A 24,034-nucleotide genomic window follows, 5' to 3' on the forward strand; every position below is an offset into this window, starting at 1 on the left:
CTCACTTTTGGGAACAGGTGCAATTCACAAACACTGGGTGCGCTCCATTGAGCACGTACGCCCATTTAAATCACAGGGCTGGACTTAGAAGATCACTCTATTAAACGTTTTTGTATTTTCTATTGTTCTTGTTTCCTTCATTGATAAGCCCGGAAAGCATTGCGCAACAATTCAACAACTCTTTTTTATATTTCAGTTTACCTTTTCTTTTCTTTCTTCTTCTACATCTCCCTCCTCGTCTGCTCCAGGCCTGGAAAGACGCTCACCAGAGCAATCGATCGGCAACCCACCTGCAATAAGCGGAGCCGGTTATCTCATCCCGCCGCTCGCTCTCCATTGCTCTGGTCTGGATGCTCGGCGCGTCTCCTTTAAGGAACTGAGCTCGTGAGTTGTCAACAGGCTGCGCGAGCGCCGAGCCGTAGACACAGCTCGGGACGCGGAACTGAGACGTGACCGCTCCGTTACCGCTCCGTTACCGCGTTGTGCAAGAGGACGGACTCCTTCTGGGAAGTTCATTTTGTTTGTGTTGTATCCAGATAAATACAAATGTCCCCGCGACAAGGTATGTTATCTTTCACTTCTCTCTTTTTTTCGACATTCGACTAGTTTGGCGAGGTGACCCGCGGGCCACGGGGACTTTAAAACTATTTCATGATTCAGTTTTTCAAGCTAGTTATTTTTAGCCCGTCTCTACATAGACATGACGTCCATAAAAACATCACACATGTGCTGCTTTCTCTCGTCGCTGTTAGGTTTATTGCTATTAAAGCCTCCAGGCCACCAGTTTCTATTTAGACCAGGTTAGCATTAGCCGAGTTAATCAGCAACACCCATATGTCAAATGCCACTGGGCATGATGGTGGTGGCCGTATGATGACGTCACAGTGCACACACAGGCTCCCAGTGTAGCCGCTGAGCAGCCCACACACCCACTGCACAGCCAGCCGTTGTGTTGTTAATCCACTCCTGTGATGATTTCGCATTTCTCTTGTTTCTCAGAAGCCCCCTGAGCATCGCGGACATGTGAAACCAGACTCTGCCGATGCAAGTCCCGGGCTGGATTGAATGGCACTGAGGATACAAGGTCAGCACTTTGCCACTACATTTGAACTCTTTTAGTGATCTGGTTCTTGAGCTGCACACGTCCTCAGTGAGGGGCGAAGTCCAGAGGGACTGGGAGAGGAGAGGAAAACAAACCGAGCTCGAAGAGCGGAGGACGACATTTGCTTTATATTTATGTTGTATTTTTTAGTTTTTTTACATTTTGGTTTGCGATGTTTAAGTCAAGAATGATCCCAGCCACTTCGTCACAGTGAGAGATGCAGCCGTTTGATTACAGTACATTACATCACATGTCATTTAGCAGACGCTTTTATCCAAAGCGACTTACAATAAGTGCATCAACCTAGAGTACAAACTAAGAACAACAAGAATACAGAAAGTAACATTTCCTCAACATAGTCGAACTACAAAAGTACCATAATAAGAGCCATTTAAGTGCCACTGAAGTGCTAATCTGTGTTTTAATCCAGATATAGTCGGAAAAGATGTGTTTTTAGTTTCCGATTAAATACCCAAAGACAGGGTGTTGGTATCAGGGCCGATCCATCGGTGCCTGGATCGAAGAAAAATGTGGGGACATGCAAAGTCTAAATGGAGTGATATTTATAACCTGAAGGATCACAGAGACGTGATGGTTTTCAGGGGTCGTACGGTCATGGAAATCCTGGAAAAGTCATGGAATTTTAAAATGGTCATTTCCAGGCCTGGAAAAGTCATGGAAAAAACTTAAATCATAAAAGTCATGGAAATGTGTTATCACGTTTTCATTCACGGCGAGTTTGAAATAATTAATACGTTTTTTAAAGAAAAACGCTCAAAATGTAAGCCGGCGTACACTCTCAAGACGCAACATTTTCAAAAATGTTCATGTTTATACCGAGATTTCAGTTTGGTCATGGAAATTTGGTTTAAAGTCCTGGAAATCCACTGGTCAAAATGTGTAAGAACCCTGGATTTTACAAAATATAAAGTGTATTGTTGTGAGAATAATAACGGCAAAGAGCAGGTTTGCCATCTTTGTCATTAGCTGGTAAAAAAATGTTCTATATCGAGCCGATTATCTCTCAACAAACCCGCCGTCTAGACACAGACATCCAGGGCCACAACGAGAGGCCCTGGAATATGGATCGTGAAAGTCAACAGCAACCTGGTGTCTGACGGGTTTCTCTGCACACAGTGACCTCAAGGTACACTTGCCATGTTAAGTAACTTGCTCTGCAAGGTTCCTCTGCATGGTGACCTCCTCCGGGCCGGTTGGAGTCCTCGGTCTCCTGAGGGAACTTCAACGTGTTGCAGGAGACAAGACGACGACAGCTGCCCCCACAATGCTTCTCTTGGGCTCATTGTTTTGGACCTCATCAAACGGCTCGTCTACCTTACATCATGTAATGATGATTTATTCATCACAAAAGCTGCTGACGGGTTCTGCACATACCTCCAGGCCGTGACCCAGCCCTGCACACCAAACCATGCTTCTTTCTTTTTTGTTTGCTGCCAATTGACTTCTAGAATCCTCCCCTTTTGGTCTTTGTGATTCATCACATGTTCATTTTCATGTCGCTCCACTTTTATGAGGCTGACCCTTGAACTCCTTCACTGTTCTCTTTGCTTACTTTCTTCGTTTCGGCTTATATCAGATTGTAAAGGCGTGCTTAGTTCAGAGGAGTTGTTTGGTTGAGTCAATAATTCACAGTAAATGGTGGTTGGACTTCAGTCTTTATATCTTGTAGACTGTGAACAGACTACTGTCCATACTGAGAACTTTCTTCATACTTTTGTCTGAGTGACTATTTTAAACGCCTTTCTACAAGGTTGTTTTTTTTAGGGTGGAAATGCTGTGAATATCAAGCAGAAAGGACTTTAGACGCGACAGCATTTAGCTTCTTGTTTGTTTTTTGTGAGGGGCATTGAGGCCTGGATGTGATGAACATGCACAGTTTGAGATGAAGAGATGAGAGGAAGCAACTAGGGTTGGGGAGAAATAATCTTTCAAATGCTACTTAATATTATACTTATTATATATATAGATATATACATACTTTATATTATAATTATTTTTATAATGAGTTGAGAGGAAAAATAATCTTCCAAATGCTACTTAATATTATACTTATTATATATATATATATACTTTATAGATATATACATAATACATACTTAATATTATAATTATTTTTATAATGAGTTGAGGGGAAATAATCTTCCAAATGCTACTTAATATTATACTTATATATATATACTTTATAAATATATATATATATATTGTATGGTGTGTATATATATATATATGCTATATATATAGTATATATATTGTATGGTGTGTGTGTATATATATATACTTAATATTATAATGAGTTGAGAGGAACAAAATAATCTTCCAAATGATACTTAATATTTTTGTAGTCTTCCTTTTGAAATGAGTTTTGCACAAAAACAGTTGGTTTATTTTTAGGGCAAGGAAGCATAAACTGCATCACGCGTCACTTGTTGGGCGTGATATGTGTTGATAATAAAAACATAAAAACACGTGTCACAGATGGGACCCGGCACCCGTGCGCCTCGCCTTCGCGGTTCGAGTGTGAGCTGCAGAGCGAGCTGCCGGTTTATCACAGGAAGGGAAACGCACACCTGTGAGCAGCGGGAGGCGGTTCAGGGTTTGACCTTCCACCGGCTCATGCTGCTCCGATGGACTCGGTCAGATGCATGTTCCACGCTGAGGAGCTGCACCCTGCTCACGGCGGCCAGGCGCCACCAGGGCGTCTTGTTTGGGCTTCCGTCAGTATTTCTCTTCATGCGATGGGAACGGTGGATCTGTCTCTAAACTCCGGCTCGGTTCCCCACAGTTATCAAAGTCACCGCTGCTCAAGACGAGCAGCTGCCTGTCATGGGGGTCGGATGTCTTCGCTTCCATTTCCAGGGGTTTGAGTTCATTTTCTTTATTAAATTTAAGACATTTTATTGTGTATGTTGTAACCTGCTGCAAACACATTTACAACTGGGGATGAATACAGTGTCTGCCTGCCTCTCTCTCTCTCTCTATCTCGCCTGCCTGTCTCTCTCTCTGTCTGTCTGTTTCTCTGTCTCTCTCTCTCTGTCTATCTGTTTCTCTCTCTCTCTCTCTGTCTCTCTGTTTCTCTCTCTCTCTGTCTGTCTCTCTTGACATCATTAGTTTTCCATGATGATGGTATCTCCGGTTCAAGTTGAAGATCCTTTAAAGTCTTTTCTTCTGTAGCCGGAGCTGCTCCTCCTCTTCTTCTCCTCTTCTCGTTCTCCTCTTCTTCTCGTTCTCCTCCTCTCGTTCTCCTCTTCTTCTCTTCTCGTTCTCCTCTTCTTCTCGTTCTCCTCCTCTCCTTCTCCTCTTCTCGTTCTTCTCCTCTTCTTGTTCTCCTCTCGTTCTCCTCTCTTTCTCCTCTTCTCGTTGTTCTCCTCTCCTTCTCCTCTTCTCGTTCTTCTCCTCTTCTCGTTCTTCTCCTCTTCTCGTTCTCCTCACCGACCCGTGAGATAACGCCCGTTCCTTCAGGGGGATGTCAGCCTGAAACCATCCGGCTGGTTTCCCGGCTGGTTTCAGGTGCTGCCTCCATTGTACGCCGACGGTCCCATTTCTCCGGCTGTCGTCATTATCGTCACGTATTGGGGAGGAGAGAGACAAGCGAGCGAGGTGGGAAGCCGTGTAAATATAGCCCGTCTATAAATACTGCTTCACTAGAAACGGATATATTATTCACAAAGCGGCAGAACGCTCACAGTATTTTTATGCGAGAGCAAAAAGAATGAAATTGAGACGTCTGAGTGTCGGGGAGTTGATTTAGCTTTCTTATTTCTAGCCCTGAGGAATAGGACATCGATTTATTTTTTTGATCTACTAATCAGTCTTGAATATGACGATGTTGTCTATTGTCATCACAGTTTGACTGACAGATGCTTTCACCAGATCCACAATTATTACTAAAAGAGAATCCTGATTGTTTTTTAAAATACATTTCATATGATAAATTCTGTTGAGAGGAATCAACAATTTTATTTTTAATAATTTAATGTACAATACAACAATCTGCTCTTCTTCTACATGTTCCTCAAAGCCTGCTGTCGTGAAACTGTATTTGGTTGCAGGAAAATGTAATTACTCTTATTCAATTCAAATTCAACAAGGTCCAGTTAGAGAGAATTTCCTTATGCAAAGGTATTCTATATAAATATATCTACATATAGATATCTATTTAGATCTTTATCTCCAGACAAGTGGCTTAATAATCACAGATAAAGTCCCTGAACACAAATGTATCTGTTTACAAGATGCCAGAAATATAATATCGCTCTATATAAATACATATATATATATATATGCTACGATATTATATTTGAATGACAAATAAAATATCGTTCCTCTAAAGAAAATATTTAAAAATATATATATATTCATATATAATATTGTTGGTTTGAAAAAAAGATATTAAATACAAATATCTATATATAATATTCTTGCTTTAAAAAAAACATTTAAATAAAATAAAAATATATATATTGTTCATATAAGTAAAATAAAAAAGCCCCAAAAAATATATAATATCCATAACAAAAATTAAAATGTCACTATATATAGTTTTTTTGTTTCCTGTCAGAAAATCAAGTCGTGTCACATTGTTTGGCTGAGTGGCATCGCGTGACAACATTTACATCGCGTGTAATTGGTCGGTTTCCAGCCGCTGAACTAGAGCCGTAATCACTCCCAACGTTCTCTCGGTTCTACCTCCAAGTACTAATAGAACAACGCCGCGGCCCTTTTTGGACGGCGGCGAGCAAGCAGCCCGTCTCGGGTGTGGTGAAGCCATCAGAAACACAACGACACAGAACACACAGAACACCACGCTGTGGTTTGGGATATGAAGGAGTTCCAGTATGTCGACATTCAGCGTGTTCTGGGAACTGTTTCGGGAAGCGGAGGAATCTTTGTGGAGGCGGAGCAGGAAGTTGAACCAGAAGTGGGCGGCGAGGTCGGCGTCTGGCCCGGAGCCTGGAGGCTGGCTGGCTCCTCATGTCATGTGACTCCTGGAGGAAACTGGATCCATGTTAGTCCGTACAATAAACCCGTTAGGCTGACAGCCTCTTATTTTAATAATGTCAACTCCCACTTGTGTAATGACCTCTTCCATCCCATAATCGTTCTCTCTGAAACACGAACCAGGATAAAGTCCACCCGTCGGCGAGTCGGCAAAACACAATTACACGGTTGCAATTAAAACCGCCATCTTAACTCTTCTTTGTTTTCCTCTTAAAAGACTGTCTTGTTTTAAATGATGCATGTGACGAGCTGACTGAGAGGCTGGTAGTTTAAAAACACCAACGCGAGAACTTTCTACTTAAACGACGACTGTAAAGAAGCTAAAATGTCTGCTTGGAGAACTTGTTACCTTAGCATTGAATATCCGTAAGGTTATGTTTTGATCGCCGTGTATTTATTTATTTGTATGCGTGTTACTCTCATAACTCAAAAAGTATTAAACCGAATCGCATGACATTTGGTGGGATGATTGGTTATTATCCGGGGACCATTTGATTATATTTTGGGATTCATCGGGTCAAAGGTCAAGGTCATGAAAAGGTCAAAATCTTCCTTTTACCATAGCGCGGTCAATTTGTATTCAATTGGCATGCAACTAATGCCAAAATGTTCATAATTCAATGCATAGTCTTGTGATATGCGAAGGTATGCGCTCTACCGAGTGCCCGTTCTAGTTACAGTTAAAAAGATTCAACTCAGTGTTTTCGTTTAAATGAACAAGGGTATCTGCGTCCGTGTAGCCGGAGCAGAGGGCCGGATCTCTGGCACCACGTCGCCGCTCTGTCACCGCTGCAGCCTTCATCTAATAGTCATGAGGCCGTGTCGGAGAGGTGAAGCGGTTAAGTGAGCTGTGAATTATTTAACACCAACAACACCTGGGTCAGTGAATCTGGGTATCAACTGTCAGAGAAAGTAGTGCCGCGCGGCGAGGTGTGACTGTGTGACGCCGCGTTCAAAGCCCGCTGTCACACGCCGTCTTATTACAGGGTCCGTACGGTCATGGAAAACCTGGAAAAGTCATGGCATTTTAAAATGGTCATTTCCAGGCCTGGAAAAGTCATGGAAAAAAACTTAAATCATCAAAGTTTGGGAAAAGTCATGGACATTTGTTATCACATTTTTCATTCACGCAGAGTTTGAAATAATTAATATATTTTTTTAAGAAAGACGCTCAAAATATAAGTCAGCGTACGCTCTCAATACACAACATTTTCTAAATTTTTCATGTTTATACCGAGATTTCAGTTTGGTCATGGACATCTGGTTTAAAGTCCTGGAAATCCACTGGTCAAAATGTGTAAGAACCCTGTTATTCTCCCACGGTGGTTCCGAGTGTCGCCAAAAAGAGGATTCAACAAGTCACGTAGAAGTTTGATCAACTTTTTTTATTTTTGCATCAATCGATGGACGAATTGGCGGCTTCAAGAAGTCGGCCTGATAACCGACGCCCACTTCCTGTCAAATGTTCTGGGACCAGGTATTCATTTTTGAGACCTACTAAACTTATCGTGCGTGTCGACATTTACAGCATCATAATCTCCGGTTCAGTTGCATTATGGGTAATGTAGGCACACGGTTTTGATGTGTTGTGACGGACGAGACGAGTGAGCCGCTAGTGCACAAAAAGTCGGCCTATTAACCGACGTCCACTTCCTGTCAAATGTCCTGCAGACCTCCACGGCGGCTCCCTTTCAGTTCACGCCCATCAGGTGCATGCTGGGAACTCCCGCGGTCTTCAGTGCATCTCGCGGTTCATGCGTATTCATCGGAGTGGAACCTGGATAGTTGTGTTGATTAGACTCGTAGACGTGCAGCGAGTCATCGCACAAGTTCATAACTCCATTACACACTAGAACGGGCTCTCTGTAGAGCGCATACCTTCGCATATCACAAGACTGGGCATTGAATTATGAACATTTTGGCATTAGTTGCATGACAATTGGATACAAATTGACTGCGCTATGGTAAAAAGAAGAGTTCGACCTTTTCATGACTTTGACCCGATCGATCCCAAAATCTAATCAAATGGTCCCCGGATAATAACCAATCATCCCACCAAATTTCATGCGATTCGGTTTAATACTTTTTGAGTTATGCGAGTAACACGCATATAAATATATAAATACACGGCGATCAAAACATAACCTTCTGCATTTTCAATGCGAAGGTAACCATGTGCCTACATTACCCATAATGCAACTGAAGCAGAGATTATGATGCTGTAAAGTTTAGTAGGTCTCAAATGTGCTTAGAAAATGAATAGCTGGTTATTTTGAATGAACTTGTGCGATGACTCGCCGCACGTCTCCGAGTCTAACCAACACGACCGTAACCTGGATGACGTGAGCGGCGCTCCGGGGTGTTTTCACGCCGTCTGTGCAGGTTAACATCGGCACGTCGGCTTTCCAAAAGCAATACCATTATCATATTTTGTCAAAACACCGTTGGGTCCATCCGGTTTCAGAAGGAGAACAAAGTGCTGGAGTTGCCGGAGGACGGCGGGAGGAGGCGTGGCGTTCTCCTCGCTGACATTGCAACACGTTCCCGTCTCACCTGTCGGTCGGCATTCCCGAGGGCAGCTTCGGTTCAGGCCGCTTTTGTTTATTTGCCTCCAAAACCTCTGAAATGTATGAATCAGTTGCTCAACACACCCAACTCGGCTGAAAGTACTGCTCTGCTTACTCATCTGTCCCCATGTTACACGTAAAGAAACAAGAAAACTAAGGATTTAAAAAATGTATTCTATTTTTAATTTATTTTACCAGGTAATGCCTCCATTGAGATTTTAAATCTCCTTTTTACAAGAGTGTCCTGACCCAGGCAGCAGCACATTACACACAGTTTAAGACAATAAAACAGTGACAGACGATATAAAAGATGAAGAATAGTTTTACATCACAGGATGAGAAGCATAAAGAACCTTTAAATACTCGACTTGCCTCCCCATGATGTCGGTGATCGCCCTCTGTGTCGATAGTCATCCAGTTGGACCACATTGTGTCAGGGTTCGTACGGTCATGGAAAACCTGGAGAAGTCCTGGCATGTAAAAGATGGATGAACCCTCCTGTAGCTCAGTGGGGTCAGGGGGTCGTCCTGCAACCCCAAGGTTGTGGGTTCGATCCCGGCTCTCCCCATTAGTTGCAAGTCGAAGTGTCCTTGAGCAAGGCACTGAACCCCCAGTTGCTTCCCGGGCGCTTCACCGCAGCCCACTGCTCCTTAATAACTAAGGATGGGTTAAATGCAGAGAACTAATTTCCCCTTGGGGACTAATAAAGTATATATCTAATCTTATCTCATCCTGTCAGCTCTGTCACAGCCTCCAGGGCCGCTAGCCGTTAGCTCGTGTTGGCTCCGCATCAATGGGGCCGTCAGACCCGATGCAGGTCATTGGCCGACCTGACGGCGTGAGCAGAGGGAGGACATTCCTACCACATCAACAGGAAGTGAAGTGGGACTTCTTCTGGTCCCCTGCTTGGCAACCCGGAGGCGGCACCGCGGTGGGACTTCATTACGGCGTCCGCTGGGACGCGCCGCATGTTTTCAAGTCTTCGACAACGTCTTTTGTCTCTGTCTCCTGGCCACGCCTCCTGGCCACGCCTCCTGATGTCATCTGAACTAGTGGCGAAGGACATGAGACGTTCAGGGCCCGGCATGTGTGGTTCTGGTGGTTCTGCTCTGGTGGTTCTGTTCTAGTGGTTCTGCTCTGGTGGTTCTGTTCTAGTGGTTCTGCTCTGGTGGTTCTGCTCTAGTGGTTCTGCTCTGGTGGTTCTGCTCTAGTGGTTCTGCTCTGGTGGTTCTGCTCTAGTGGTTCTGCTCTGGTGGTTCTGCTCTAGTGGCTCTGTTCTGGTGGTTCTGCTCTGGTGGTTCTGTTCTGGTGGTTCTGTTCTGGTGGTTCTGCTCTGGTGGTTCTGTTCTGGTGGTTCTGTTCTAGTGGTTCTGTTCTAGTGGTTCTGCCCTAGTGGTTCTGTTCTAGTGGTTCTGTTCTGGTGGTTCTGCTCTGGTGGTTCTGCTCTAGTGGCTCTGTTCTGGTGGTTCTGCTCTGGTGGTTCTGTTCTGGTGGTTCTGCTCTGGTGGTTCTGCTCTGGTGGTTCTGTTCTAGTGGTTCTGCTCTAGTGGTTCTGTTCTAGTGGTTCTGCTCTAGTGGTTCTGTTCTAGTGGTTCTGTTCTAGTGGTTCTGCTCTGGTGGTTCTGCTCTAGTGGTTCACGTGGAATGGTAAAAGGTAAAATAAAGAACAACAGACAAACTAAATTCAGGACGACATGAAATGGGTTTTGAGACGTGATTTAAATGAAATGCCTCTGAAGTTGCATCTCTTTGAACTTCAGGCACCAGACGATCAACTTTGTTTTTCATTGCCTCCCATTGGACTCCTTGATTAACGTGAACTTGTGATCAGAATGATGTCGCTGCCGGCAGCCGGTGAGTGGGCATCGGGGTTGTGTGTTTCTGGTGGTTTTAGGATTCCTGATTGTCGCTGAACTGAATTCCAACCCACTGGGTTTAGAGCTGCAGCGTTCCTCAGCGCCACACAGGAGCGTTCTGCAGTCGGCGCCTTCCTAGAAAGTTGTTTAGTGACTCTGTAATGTAGCGTCATCCAAGAGTGCCTTTTAAGAATATAATGCATTATCTCTATTCTTCTAATGATGTAATTGTCCTGCAGTCCCTTTGTCTCTGCAGGGTGCAGAGAGAACGTTCCTGTTTTTCATGATGTAGAGATAAATGTCCTCTATAGTCGGCTCAAATACTTTGAGCGCACATTGTTTGCTTCTTATGAAGAGATGAAGGACATTAAAGGCTGTAATTTAACCCAGAAGTTCAAAGTACACACGTTTAATGTGGGCTGAAAATGAAGCAACAGTTTCCACGAGGTATATTTATTTACAAGAGAAACCATTGAAGCAATGTGAAGGATTCCGATCTTTGACCAGTCGTCAGAACATTGAGCTGCAACCTACCAAACATCCCAACCATCAGGATTGTTGGTCTTCTTTAATCTTGGTTCAAAGGTCAACGTTCACAATGCATCTCGCTGGCTAAAACTATCGGCCACTGTTGCATGCTGGGTAGTAAACGCATGGAACCAAAACCTGAATTTGCATTTCCATTATTTGTTAATAATAGATCACCTCCAAACATGTAACTCCATATTCTCTCTGAATATGTAAAGTGTTGGTTGAGATTCTTCCTTATATTTTTAAAACCTAGATTTTGTAGTTCTATCAGCAAATCATGAGGATCAGAAAGCTTTGATGTGTAGGGGACGAGTCGATGGTGAACTGAATGTAGCATACGGGTTAAAAAAATAAAAGATTATTGTCCAGTGATCAATGAATCGTTTTGTCTAGAAAATGTCAAACAGTAAAACTATCATTTAAACTAGGGTCCAAAACTACAAGATATTCAGTTTATTTCAGTTTAAAGTATGTCATTAGTATAATTACTATATATATATACACATGTATATTTATATATATTTGCATATTTATATATGTATATTTGCATATGTATATGTGTGTGTGTATATATATATACTTTTTTTAAATTTATATATATAAAAAATGTATGTGTATATATGTATATTAGCAAATTTATATGTATGTGTATATATATCCTTTTTTTAAATTTATATGTATATATAACAAATAATATCTATATATTTTTATTTACATATGTCATATATATATACATAGTTATATATACATAATTATTTATATATATATACATACATATTTTTTATATATCTATATATAAAGATCTATATAGATATAAAAACATGCAAATTCACTCTATTCTCAAGCTGATTCATAAGATTATCCTGTTCACAAAACAAATGAGCATTTTAAAATAGATACGGATGAATACTACAACATGGAAACAGCATCCCATTCAGTTTACCATGAAACTAGTTGAAGAATATCAACAAATCCACATATTGGAGTGACTGGAACCACTGAGTGTTCGGCGTTTTATTTTGAAAATCAACTTAAATGTTGATTGTAATGGCTAACCATCTGCTCTAGTCTATCCCCTAATGTTGCGTCACGCCTTTGCAGACTGACTCAGGGGCAGCGCTGCGATGACCAGCCATGCAGAGAGCGCTCGCTCCGCGGCCCGGCGGCCGCCCGCCGCGTCGCCCAAGCTCCACGTCCTGCGGTCGCCGTCGAAGGAGAGCGTCGCCGTCCGCTTCTTGGCCCTCGGGAAGGAGGACGAAGACGAGGAGGACGAGGAAGAGGAGGAAGAGCTGTGCACGACGAGCGTCGTGACGGCCTCGGAGGCGAGCGAGGAGGCGGTCGGGGTCGGCGAGCGGAGGGTCCCGACCTCGAACTCGTCTCCCACGAAGTCGTCGAGCTTTCCCTCCGGCGACAAACCCTTCCTCAGCCTCCTGAAGTCCTTCTCCTCCGACGCCGAGTCTCGCGACGGGACCGCCCCCTCCATCCGGCACCGGCACCTGAAGAGCCTCGTCAAATCTCTCTCTTCCGACGGCTCCCAGGACTCTTCCTCCGTATCCTATCGGTTCCCAGAATCCCGCCTCAACCTGCAGCTCTTCAAGCAGTTCACCCAGTCCAGGACGGCGTCCGCCGCCAGCGACTCTAAGACCGCCCCGTCGTCCCCGCTGACGTCCCACGAGAACCGCGGCTTCTTCAACGTCTCGGAGGTGGAGGCGCGGATCGAGGACACCAGGCGGCGTCTCTCCGAGGCCATCGCCGAGCCGCTGCAGCTGCTGACCAAGATGATCGACGACAAGAAGAACGGCGGCGCCCACCGGCCCAAGTCGCTCTCGGCGAGCGCCGCGGAGCTCTCCGTCCACGGCCACCCGGAGAGCAACAACAACGACTGCATCGAGGAGGAGGAGGAGGACGGCGGCGCGGCGGAGTCGCCCGGCGACGCCAAGAGCCCCGACAGATCCTCGCTGCTGCACTCGTGCTCCATGTCGGCGCTCGCCAAGCAAGAGTACGACGACTTCTGCATCCTGTACAGCGAGGACTTCGAGACCGGCGCCGAGGCGGACGGCGCCGGCAGAACCGATGATGCGGGAAGTCGAGCGCCGCCGGCCGGCGGTCCTGAACCCGTCCGGGAAGAGGCCTCCGGCGGCCCGGAGCCGGCGCCGAGCGTCCCCCTCCGCACGCTGCTGCTCCTCACCGGGCTGGTCTACGGGTGTTTGGTGTTGCCGCTGCCCAGCTACGTGGGCGGCGTGCTGCTCGGCGTGGGACTCGGCTTCCTGCTGGCCATCGGCGCCGTGTGGCTGTCGGGACCCAGACCCTCCGGCGGCTCTTTGAGGCGGTCCAGACTCCACCGGGATCTGACCCGGCTGGACATCAAGGAGCCGGAGATCTACAAGGTCAGTGAACGCCTCAAAGGCCTCGGAGTGTGAGGTCGTCTGACTTCAGCTTCTATGAGTGAACAGAGTCAAAGTCCTCCAGTGACTCCGCCCCCTTGAGGCTCTCCTCCTCTCACAGCTGACGGGTTCATGGTCCTAAAACATGGTCATCTGCTTTTGGAAGCAAAATAGGACGAATGTTACTCTTCTTTTTCTTCTTCCTTGTCTTCTTCTTCCTTTTTTTCTTCTTCTTCTTCACGTTCTTCCTTTTCTTCTTCTTTTCTTTCTTCTTCACATTTTTCTTCTTCTTCCTTTTCTTCTTTTTCTTTTTTCTCCTTTCCTTTCTTCTTCACATTCCTCTCCTGCTTCTTTTTCTTCTTCCTTCTCTTCTACTTCCTTTTTTTCTTTTTCTTCTTTCCTTTCTTCATATTCATTTCCTGCTGCTTCTTCTTCTTTTCCTTCTTCTTCATCTAAACACTATTTTCCTTCTTCTTCTTCACCCCAAATGTATACATTAAAGCCACATTTCACAAAATTATGAAAAACAGTCAAACTCAAAATCTGTATTTCTTTTAGTTGTAAAACTAAATGTTTCATGTTCCAGTTTCCATGCGAGCCTTGAATAGCATATGTATTCTTAGATAATGATGCGTTCTCGAGGTCACAGTGACCTCTGACCACTAGTTACACCTTGAGTCCATAACAAGGTAAACAGCTTTAATAGTGACGGATCATGTGTCTTCATTGTGTATCTACGGGATGCTCGTGGGCAAACATGTTGTTCCGTTGAAGATGTGAAGGAAGGAATAAAGTAAGGTGGAATAAAGCTAGATTTAGCGAGATGAACTTGAAAGTCCACCACAGGAAGCAGATGACAATAAACAGTTAGTGTTAAAACACAGTGGTCACCAGATACTCATCTGTGTGGAGTTCATAGAGACATGGATCCCTAAGGTCAGATATTTACAGGGTTTCCATTGTTATTAATCTTCTATGCTTGCAGCTGTTTTAAAGACTGTTTTGGAACTCGAGTATTGAAAAGTAATCGTCACGTACGATGTCGTCCCTCTAGGGCTGGATGAATGAAATATCGAACTACGACCCCGAGACGTACCACGCCACGCTGACCCACTCCGTGTACGTCCGGTTGGAGGGCTCCATCATCCGCCTGAGTAAACCCAACCACAACGTCGCTCGCAGCGCGACGCACAATGAAGCAAAACCCGACGTCACATACATCAGTCAGAAGATCTATGATCTCACCAACAGCAAAGTATGTCGTTAGTATAATTTGTATATATATATTTTTTTATTGATTATATATAGATATTTGCATATTTATATAGATATGTATATAGATATATGTATTTACATATTGTCATATCAATATATATAGTTATACATTTTTTGTATTCATTTAAAAAATATATATAAATAAATTAAAACAAATAATATATATATATATACTTAGATATTGTCATATATATACATATTTATTTATTAAATTTTCTTTTTTTTTATATACAAATATATATATATATAAACATGCAAGTCCACTTTATTTCCAAGCTGATTCATTAGATTATCCTGTTCACAAAACAAAGTTGCATTTTAAAATAGATACGGATAAATACAACAACATGGAAACGGCATCTCTTTAAAAGCTATAAAAGCAAAAGTGCTTTAAATGTTTTAAAACCTTGTTTGCCCTCCCCCAGGTATGTATAGCGCCTCTCAGCCTGGCCAGGAAACGCGTATGGAATAAAAAATACCCCATATGCATCGAACTCGGCCGACAGGATGACTTCATGTCGAAGGCCGAGGGCGACACGTGGGAGGCCGGCGAGAGCTCGGACCCCCGGGACCGAGGAGAGGCCTCGGGAGGGGTCAGCAGAGAGCTGACCCTCTATCTGTTCGGGAGGACTGGGAGGGAGAAGGAAGACTGGTTCCAGAGGTTTCTATCGGCTTCCAAGCTGAAGGCGGACTTGAGGAAAGCTTCATTTGCTGCTGGGACAAAGACGGGTGAGCAACACGCGCGTCTCCTTCTGCAACTCGTTCTTTATTTTAATTGTGGTTACCTGGCTCAACTCGTCGTCGTCGTCTACCTCCTCGCCCGTTTCCTTCGTTAGCTCCGAGCTGTCACAGTCGCAGAAGCAGCCGTGGCAGTCTGGACGAGGCGTCGGCCTCTCAGTCCAGGTTAAAGGATGCCTCGGTGCCAGGGGGCGGGGCCAGAACCAGACCGCTGTTGGACTACAACGTCTACATGGCCTCCTTACTGCCAACGCAGGCGGTGGTCAGCCCGGCCGCCCCCAGCCCTCCTCTCCAGAGTCCTCAGAGCAGCCCCGGGGCGGACAAGAAGGTAGCACACATCTACACGCTTTACACCTTTTCATGCCTTGCCAATTCCAATTTAACCTTAAAGTTTAACATGATGACGTAATTACAAACAACAACAAGTATCTGATATCACGCCTCATCCTCCCAGGAGTAGAATACAGGGTTTATTAGGAAGTTAAATGTGTTTAAAGTTTCTTTCCTCCTTGTTAACTTTCCCGTTGTGTCTTAAGCTTCAGAGCACAACCTCAGCTCAGCCACCACCCAGGGATGAGGAGGAGGAGAAGAAGAAGGAGGAAGAAGAAGAGGAAGAAGAGGAGGAAGAGGAGGTGGAGGACGCTGTTGCCTGGCTTAACGCGGCTCTCGGCCGGATCCTCTGGGACTTCTTGGGCGAGCCCTACTGGGCGGAGCTGGTCTCCAAGAAGATCCAGATGAAGCTCAGCAAGATACGGGTGAGTGGAGCGACGACCTCCAACGTTGACCTTGAGGTAGAGGGTAGAGAGTAGAGGGTAGAGGGTAGAGGGTAGAGGGAGGAGAGGGTAGAGGGAGGAGAGGGTAGAGGGGGTAGAGGGAGGAGGGAGGAGGGGGTAGAGGGTATGCAAAAGGTGGCATCTTCTGATGCTCTGACAGCGGTTCTCAAATAGGGATACATGTACCCCTGGTGGTAGGTGAAGGTACTACAGGGGGTACGTGAGATTTCTTTAAAATATATTCAAGATTAGCATCCATTCAAAAATCCTTTAAAAAGTAAGTGTAAGTTCAGAAACTGATTTTTATATATTCTATATTAAATCAGGCACTGCAGTAATACATCTTTAAAAACCAATATATATATATATATCGGCTGCTTCTCTTCCTTCTCTTCCAGCTGCCGTACTTCATGAACGAGCTCACGCTCACGGAGCTGGACATGGGCGCCGCCACGCCCCGAATCCTGGGGGCCTCCAAACCCTCCATCGACTACAGAGGCAAGAGAGACATCACACACACACACACACACACAGACAAGCGCACACACACACACACACACACACACAAACACACAGACAAGCACACACACACACAGACAAGCACACACACACAGAGAGAGACACACTCACAGACACACACAGACACACACACACGGAGAGAGACACACAGACACACTCACAGACACACACAAACACACAGACAAGCACACACAGACAAGCACACACAGACACACACACACAGACAAACTCACACAGACAAATACACACACAGAGACAAACACAGACAAACACACACACAGACACACACTCACTCAGTGGTTTCTGTAAAGGGAGTAACGCTCACTGTGCGGTGCGCTCCGTGCAATGCATTCTGGGAGGACTCGATTCATTGGGGAGACTTGGTGTTCATTTGTTCTCTGTTCAGGATCCTCTGAGTCTTCTTCCTCTTCTTCTTCTGTCGGGTTCATTTGGTAAAGGGCCCGTCGGTCACATTCATCAACACATGTCTGTCATGAGTTATGAGCCAAGAGGCTGATTTTCACCTGTCGATGAACTCTGAGCATTTAATCTCCATTGTAGAAAGAGCGCTCTACGAGTGTTCGGCTGTTACACCTGCAACAGGTGTCAAACACGTGGATCACATTCTTCCACAAAACCATTCCATGATTATTCATTTTTTATCTCCAACTGTTTATTTGTTCTACGCTTTAATTTCAGAGTACATCGAGAAATTAAACTCTACGTTTCATAAAAAAACTGGAGAAATTGAGACGTTCTAAAACTTCTGGTGTGTGCCGTGAGTCATCATATATATATATATATATACATATATATGTATATATATATATATGATGACTCACGGAGCCCTTGTGTGTTCTAGTTTTGATCAGGAGATTTTTGTTTTGCTTCTCTTGTCCCCGTTCAGTTCAAAGTCAACGTTTCATTCCTCGTGTCTTCTGTGTTTCCATGGCCCATGAGCCTCTTTACCTCGAGGTGGTAGTTTGAATCCTCGAGGGGAACCAGTGGGTTCAGCTTCCCTCGTGTTCCAGTGTCCGGATCCTCTTTTCTTCTTTTCATTCCCACGTTCTGGCTCCACCTCGTGCTCACGCCGTCACGCCGGGGCACACGCGTGTTCGATGCTCTGACGGCACTACGTGTAACACACACACACACACTGTACAGCTTTACGCCAATTAAGGGAGTGCTTCATGAGTGAAGCCACGCCCACTGAGTCTCCTGAGTCCTGCATGAACCCAGAACCAGCCCGGTCTCATTACCCCCCTTACCCCCCCAAGCTAGGCCGGTAAGGGGTTCTGGGCTTCAAGCCGACCCGCCTGCTCCCCGTGACTTTCTCTTGAGCGCTTCCTCAAATCTTCTCTTGACTTTTTCTTTTCCTGCCGTCTCATCGTGACTGCTTTACTTTTTCTTTTCTGTTTTTTTTCTTCTTCTTTTTAGTTCCTCCTCCCTGTTTCTGTTTGACTCACTCTATGTTTTTATTCGGGCGTCACACTTTTCTTTTTAAAGTACTTGATGTCTCACCACTCACACACTCTCTGACACGGAGGCGTGTTTTAGAGGCAGCAGAGAGAGCTCTGGTTTAAAGGGACTGTCCTCTGACTCAGGACATCTGAATGAGGAGGGAGACAACGCTCAGACTTTGCTGCCTCCTACTGGTGCAAAGAGGAACTACACCCGAGGCCATGATTTAGATGTGGCTCTTTGTAGAGGGAGAGAGGGGGAGAGAGGGTTTATAAAATGTTTGGTCATGAAAATGTGGTTTAAAGTCCTGGACACCCATTGGTCACCATGTGGATGAGGCATACATACACAAGACCTCATCTTCTTCCCATTTCCCTCTGATCAGCATCTCTCTCTCGCTCTCGCTCTCGCTCTCGCTCTCGCTCTCTCTCTCTTTCTTTCCCCCCCCCCCCCCCCTCCCCAGGTCTGTGGTTCGATCTGGAGATCTGCTACAGCGGCTCCTTCCTGATGACCCTGGAGACCAAGATGAACCTCATCCGTCTGGGCAAGGAGGGCGACGGCGTCCGCGTGGGCGAGCCGGGCAAAGACGGGTGAGTCCGTGTGTCCGCCGCCACATTGTGTCTACAGTCATCTACACACATTGTGTCTCTACATCTACACACATTGTGTCTCTACAGTCATCTACACACATTGTGTCTCTACATCTACACACATTGTGTCTCTACAGTCATCTACACACATTGTGTCTCTACAGTAATCTACACACATTGTGTCTCTACAGTAATCTACACACATTGTGTCTCTACATCTACACACATTGTGTCTCTACATCTACACACATTGTGTCTCTACATCTACACACATTGTGTCTCTCGTGTCTTCTTGCCTCTGCTCCTCTCTCTTCCTTCTGGATGCGGCTGTGATGTGTTTCTGCTCCTGGTGAGTCCTGCTTGCCTCTTAACAATCATCTCCTCCCTTCATCTCTCGCTTTGTACGTCTTTTTTTGGTCTCATTTCATCCGTCATCTCATTAAGGATCCGTGTTCTTAGCGTGTTCAGCGCCTTCATCCGTGTTTCTGACGATGCGTCACGCCAAGTGACACCAGGAAGTGTTGGGAACACGGCAGAAAACCTACGGGCTGCTGTGTGTTATGAGTTAACTGTTTAGGACATAGCGTGTGTGTGAGTATGTGTGAGACTATGTGTGTGTGTGTGTGTGTGTGTGTGTGTGTGTGTGTACCTCCACCCGCCTCCATGTTAGTCGTCTTTGTTTTCCAGGTACAGGCCACGGACGTACTGCCTGGCCGACAGCGATGAAGAGTCGTCCAGCGCCGGCTCCTCCGATGAGGAAGACTCCTCGGATCTCTCCAACGACGCGACGGGAGCCGAGGGGTGAGGACACGTTTGTCTACATCCTCTGTGCTCACGTCATCTAAACGTCAATAATCACAAAATCATGTCGCATGTATTTTAAGTCATTTAGGCAGAACATGGAGGCCAAAAGAAATGCGTGTGAGAAACTTGAGGGAGGTGGAGGTTGTTGGTTGTTGTTGTTGTTGTGCATTTTATTCAGTCAATCAAATCCAATACAATATTATTCTATATAATATACAAAACAGAAAGACAGAGTATAGGTTGAATAACAAAATGCTTATATATTCCTATCCTAAATTAATATCAAATAAATCAGAAAATTAATATCAAATAAAGAAAAATAACAAAGAACATTTTAAAAACAATATATATATATATATATATACATGTATATATTCATAACACATGTTTTCATGACATTTCAGCCTGAAGCTGCGTTCACAAGTGTTGGGTGACCATTTGTTGCTTTTCGCTTCATTTGCGCCTCAGAGGGGGCGGGGCTTAGAGGGGGCGTGGCTTATCTATGTGGAAACTGTTATCATTTCCTTCGTCCACCATGAAGAACTCACCACTAGTTCTGCTTCATACTCGTGGAGGACATCCCACACACGTCTGAACATGTAACGCCCTCGTGTTTGGTTCATAACATTAATATATATATTGATTATATATATATATATTTTATATTTATATATATTTTATATTCTTTGTATATATTTTTATTTATTTATATATTTATCTCTGACATCACCCGTAGGCTCACAGCTCGGTGACGTTCCCCTCTAGTCTGAATGTCTCTTCAGCTCCACTAGAGCAGCCGTTAGATTCACCAAGGCAGGAGCAGCTCAGCTCTGATTGGCTGTCACAGCGTCGCTGCAACACGTGACCGTGACCTTTGTGTTGAATGCAGTTTGGTCGGAGGCCACAAACCCAGCAAGATCATGCGCTTCGTGGACAAGATCACCAAGTCCAAGTACTTCCTGAAGGCCACGGAGACGGAGTTCATCAAGAAGAAGATGGAGGAGGTGTCCAACACGCCGCTCCTGCTCACGGTGGAGGTGCAGGAGCTCCGAGGAACGCTGGCCGTCAACATCCCGCCGCCGCCCACCGACAGGATATGGTACGTAAAGGAAGGCTTCGTCTTCGTCTTCGTCCAAGTTAGAAGTAGGGTCAGTTTCTCATAGACTGCATCTGAGTCGCCCCCTGCTGGTCATTAGAAATAATGCAGGTTTAGGGCACCTTCAGACCTGGAGGTTTCCCCTAGACACCTGAAACTGGCTCACCTGATGGGCTGCACTGGTTTTAAATGTTATACTTCACACATGTGCTTTCCCTGGGAGGACGAGCTTACATATGTGCTGTCGAAAAACAATGTATTAGTTCATTTGTCCACTCTTTACTCTCGTTTCTAATCCTCTAATTGTTTTGACTTTCTGTTGTAGGTACGGCTTCAGGAAGCCGCCTCACCTGGAGCTGAAGGCGCGGCCTAAACTGGGGGAAAGAGAAGTGACTCTCGCTCACGTCACCGACTGGATCGAGAAGAAACTGGACCAGGAATTCCAGGTATCGATAAACACGACATGTACTCAGACGAGGTTACGCTCAGAGGGACTCCAAGGCTTTCCAGAGGAAGACGATTCACTGAGTGAATTGCATGTGACCTGAAATGTTGCCGTTATAAATGCTGCTGCCTCATCATCGTATCTTCATCATGACATTTCACTCAGAAATTACCAATAATATGAATATTTCCAAAGGGCTCAGCCGTACGACGTCTACGATACGACACTATGACCCCAGAACGAGGTATCCAGTCGGTTGCAATCTGCAACATCACCACTAGATGGTGCCAAATCCTAGACACTGCCCCTTTAAAATAAACAAATACAAATGAGATAAACGACCGCATATAACCTATTTATTACTCGGAACCGCGTATCCTATTTAGGATCCGATCCCAGCTGACCTTGGGGGAGGGGTCACCAGTCCGTCTCAGGGCTCACACTCCCACCTCATCATGATGTGTCTCACTATCGACACGGCGCATACGGTCATGGAAAACCTGGAGGAGTCATGGAATAAAAAATAGTTTTTTCCAGTTCTGGAAAAGTCTTTTAAAAAAATTATTAAATCCCTAAAGTTTGGAAAAGTCCTGGAAACGTGTTAAATCCACATGTTCAATTACACAGATTGATTAAGAGAACATTTATATCAATATTTATTCTTTAATCAAACTATTGTCTCATTCATTTGTGCCATTTATACACTGAGATTTCACCAAATGTTCGGTCGTGGTAATTCGGTTTAAAGGTCACGGAAGCCCATTGGTCAACATGTGACCACCCACTGTCCTCTTCCATCTTCTTTTTTTTTTTTTTAGAAAATCTTTGTCATGCCAAACATGGACGATTTATGGCTGACCGTCATGCATCCTGCCCTGGACCCGCGCACCGCCGGCGGACCCCCCCTCCTCCCCCCCGCCCCCCCCTCCTCCTCCGGTGGCCTCGCGGCGGACCCGGATGACCCCGCCCCCCCGGAGAAGGACGGCGCCGGCCAAACATGAAGAGTGTTTACAGTATTTACAACTTTGAGCCACAGTCAAAAAGATCACACGCTAATGCCCCCCCCCCCGGAGGAAACCTCGTGAATGTGAGGAAGACGAGGAAACACTAAAGGTGATCTGTTGCTTGCTGCCAGAAGAAGAAGAAAAGGTGATTTTGACTTTGAAGGATCTGAGTAAGTAACTCTAATGAAGAGGCTCCACATGTGAAGGCTCACAGGTACAAGAATACACAAGTACACGAATACACAAGTACACAAATACACAAGTACATGAAGTCCTCTGCACATGTCGACATGGCAGCTTTACCACAAAACTCTTTTTTTATTCTAGAAATACAAGTTTTACAATACGATGAGTTTCATTTCTGAATGATTTAGTGAGTTTCCCTCGATGAGAAGAACATGAAGCGTCATCGGGTTGATAAAAGTGAAGATGAAGTGTCGTCGGGTTGATAAAAGTGAAGATGAAGTGTCGTCGGGTTAATAAAAGTACACGAGAGAAGAGACCAATACTCGATGTTCGGTTTAATTCAGCGCGTACACATTTAACCCGACGTCGGCAGTTTCTCCTCCGGTGTTAACGGTGTTCATTTGTGCCTGAACGCCTCCCTTTATATGCCAATGATGCCCTTCATGCAGCACACACACACACACACACACGCCATCTCGCTGTCGCACACTGTGTACATTCCATCTGATGACGCTGATGAAATCGGCCTCTACATCCTCTTGTCTCATGAGGAGCTCCAGTCCTCTGACGGGTCTCTTGAATGTTTGCGTGGACAGTTTTTCGGTTCCTCTTGTTATTTTATGACGATAGTTTTTTCGCATTTTGACTGCGGGATGCAAATTATTGCATGACATCATTTTTTGTCATGTTTTCTTTTGATAAACACTATCATCTCGCATATCTTTTCTTTTTTTTCCTCCGTGCGACGGTACCAAGCGGCGTATTTATTCCTGCGTCGCTTCACCGCATTAACGTTGATGATGATATTGATTTGAGCTGCGATGCGTGAGCCTGCTCCAGCTCCACGGTGTGTGCAGCGGTGGCAGCACAGGTACGTGGAACGTACCCCTGCAGGTGGAAGTACCTGTCTAACAGTGTCATGTTTCTGATTAAACCAAAGTCCTTTGATTAGGCCGACTGTGCCACATTTCTCGCTGCTCAAATGTACACGACCCTGTATTGATTCTAGCGTCTCTGAGGAGATATTTACAAACGCCTGCATTAACGTTGTTTACAGGAAGTCTCGCCTTGTTGGCGTCTTCCGCTCAACCGGAGCGCCGACACGCCAGATGGATTTACTTCTGTGTGATCGTGTTTCCCTCTTATGCTTTGTTGTTAAGTATTTGTTTGTGGAACGACTTCACGAGGTGGGTTATGGTTATATTTAGTGTTGTCGACATCTTTGGAATAAACTAAATGAAAGTACGATTTATTATTTTTTTGGAGGATATATGAAGACAGTCAGGATTTGTATCTGTGAATTATTCTTGTTGACTTTTTAAGATGATGACATTTTATGGGCCAAATTCAGTGATTAGCCGATGTGTATCTGCCTTATTTATAGAGCAAAAATAAAAGCAAAAGTTGATGAAAACCCTTTTTTGTTTTTGTTTTTATTTACAGACGTATTCTGAGATGCAAATCTCCCGTCATCATTATTATTATTATACTGTGTTTAAAATGGAAAAACAAGAATGGCCCCAGTCAGTGTTACATGGCCATGCCTTTATACCACGTTGATAAAGTGTATGTATATATATATATATATATACACGTGTATATATGTGTATATATATATATATATAATGTGAATTTATTTATTTAAATTACACATTAACAAAAAACTAAACTAAAAATAACTGTT

At 44.8% G+C, this 24,034-nt stretch overlaps 1 protein-coding gene across 3 annotated transcripts; it reads left to right on the plus strand.

The window, feature by feature from the left end:
* Positions 1-416: 416 nt before the first annotated feature.
* Positions 417-23,766, plus strand: LOC130190247 (testis-expressed protein 2-like). Of its 3 annotated transcripts, none has more exons than XM_056409562.1 (13): positions 417-562; positions 1,000-1,084; positions 12,177-13,462; positions 14,514-14,714; positions 15,160-15,463; positions 15,571-15,800; positions 16,009-16,227; positions 16,644-16,743; positions 18,689-18,815; positions 19,503-19,616; positions 20,509-20,718; positions 21,041-21,161; positions 21,979-23,766. In XM_056409562.1, the coding sequence occupies exons 3-13, from the start codon at positions 12,200-12,202 to the stop codon at positions 22,159-22,161; spliced, it is 3,072 nt and encodes a 1,023-aa protein (XP_056265537.1). In that variant the 5' UTR covers positions 417-562; positions 1,000-1,084; positions 12,177-12,199; the 3' UTR covers positions 22,162-23,766. The 3 variants fall into 3 exon arrangements, with proteins under 3 accessions (XP_056265537.1, XP_056265539.1, XP_056265538.1); XM_056409564.1 differs by having other exon boundaries at positions 19,509-19,616; XM_056409563.1 differs by having other exon boundaries at positions 1,003-1,084.
* The last annotated feature ends 268 nt before the right edge of the window (positions 23,767-24,034 follow it).

Source organism: Pseudoliparis swirei, chromosome 24 (assembly GCF_029220125.1).
Source record: "Pseudoliparis swirei isolate HS2019 ecotype Mariana Trench chromosome 24, NWPU_hadal_v1, whole genome shotgun sequence".
Lineage (NCBI taxonomy): Eukaryota > Metazoa > Chordata > Actinopteri > Perciformes > Liparidae > Pseudoliparis > Pseudoliparis swirei.

What these genes read in the sequence shown, in the direction of transcription:
- LOC130190247 (XM_056409562.1), top strand. Translation starts at nt 12,200, where the DNA reads ATGACCAGCCATGCAGAGAGCGCTCGCTCCGCGGCCCGGCGGCCGCCC. An exon ending in ATGATCTCACCAACAGCAAA is followed by an intron (nt 14,715 to 15,159) that starts GTATGTCGTTAG and finishes GCCCTCCCCCAG; the next exon opens with GTATGTATAGCGCCTCTCAG. An exon ending in ACCCTCCATCGACTACAGAG is followed by an intron (nt 16,744 to 18,688) that starts GCAAGAGAGACA and finishes CCCCCTCCCCAG; the next exon opens with GTCTGTGGTTCGATCTGGAG.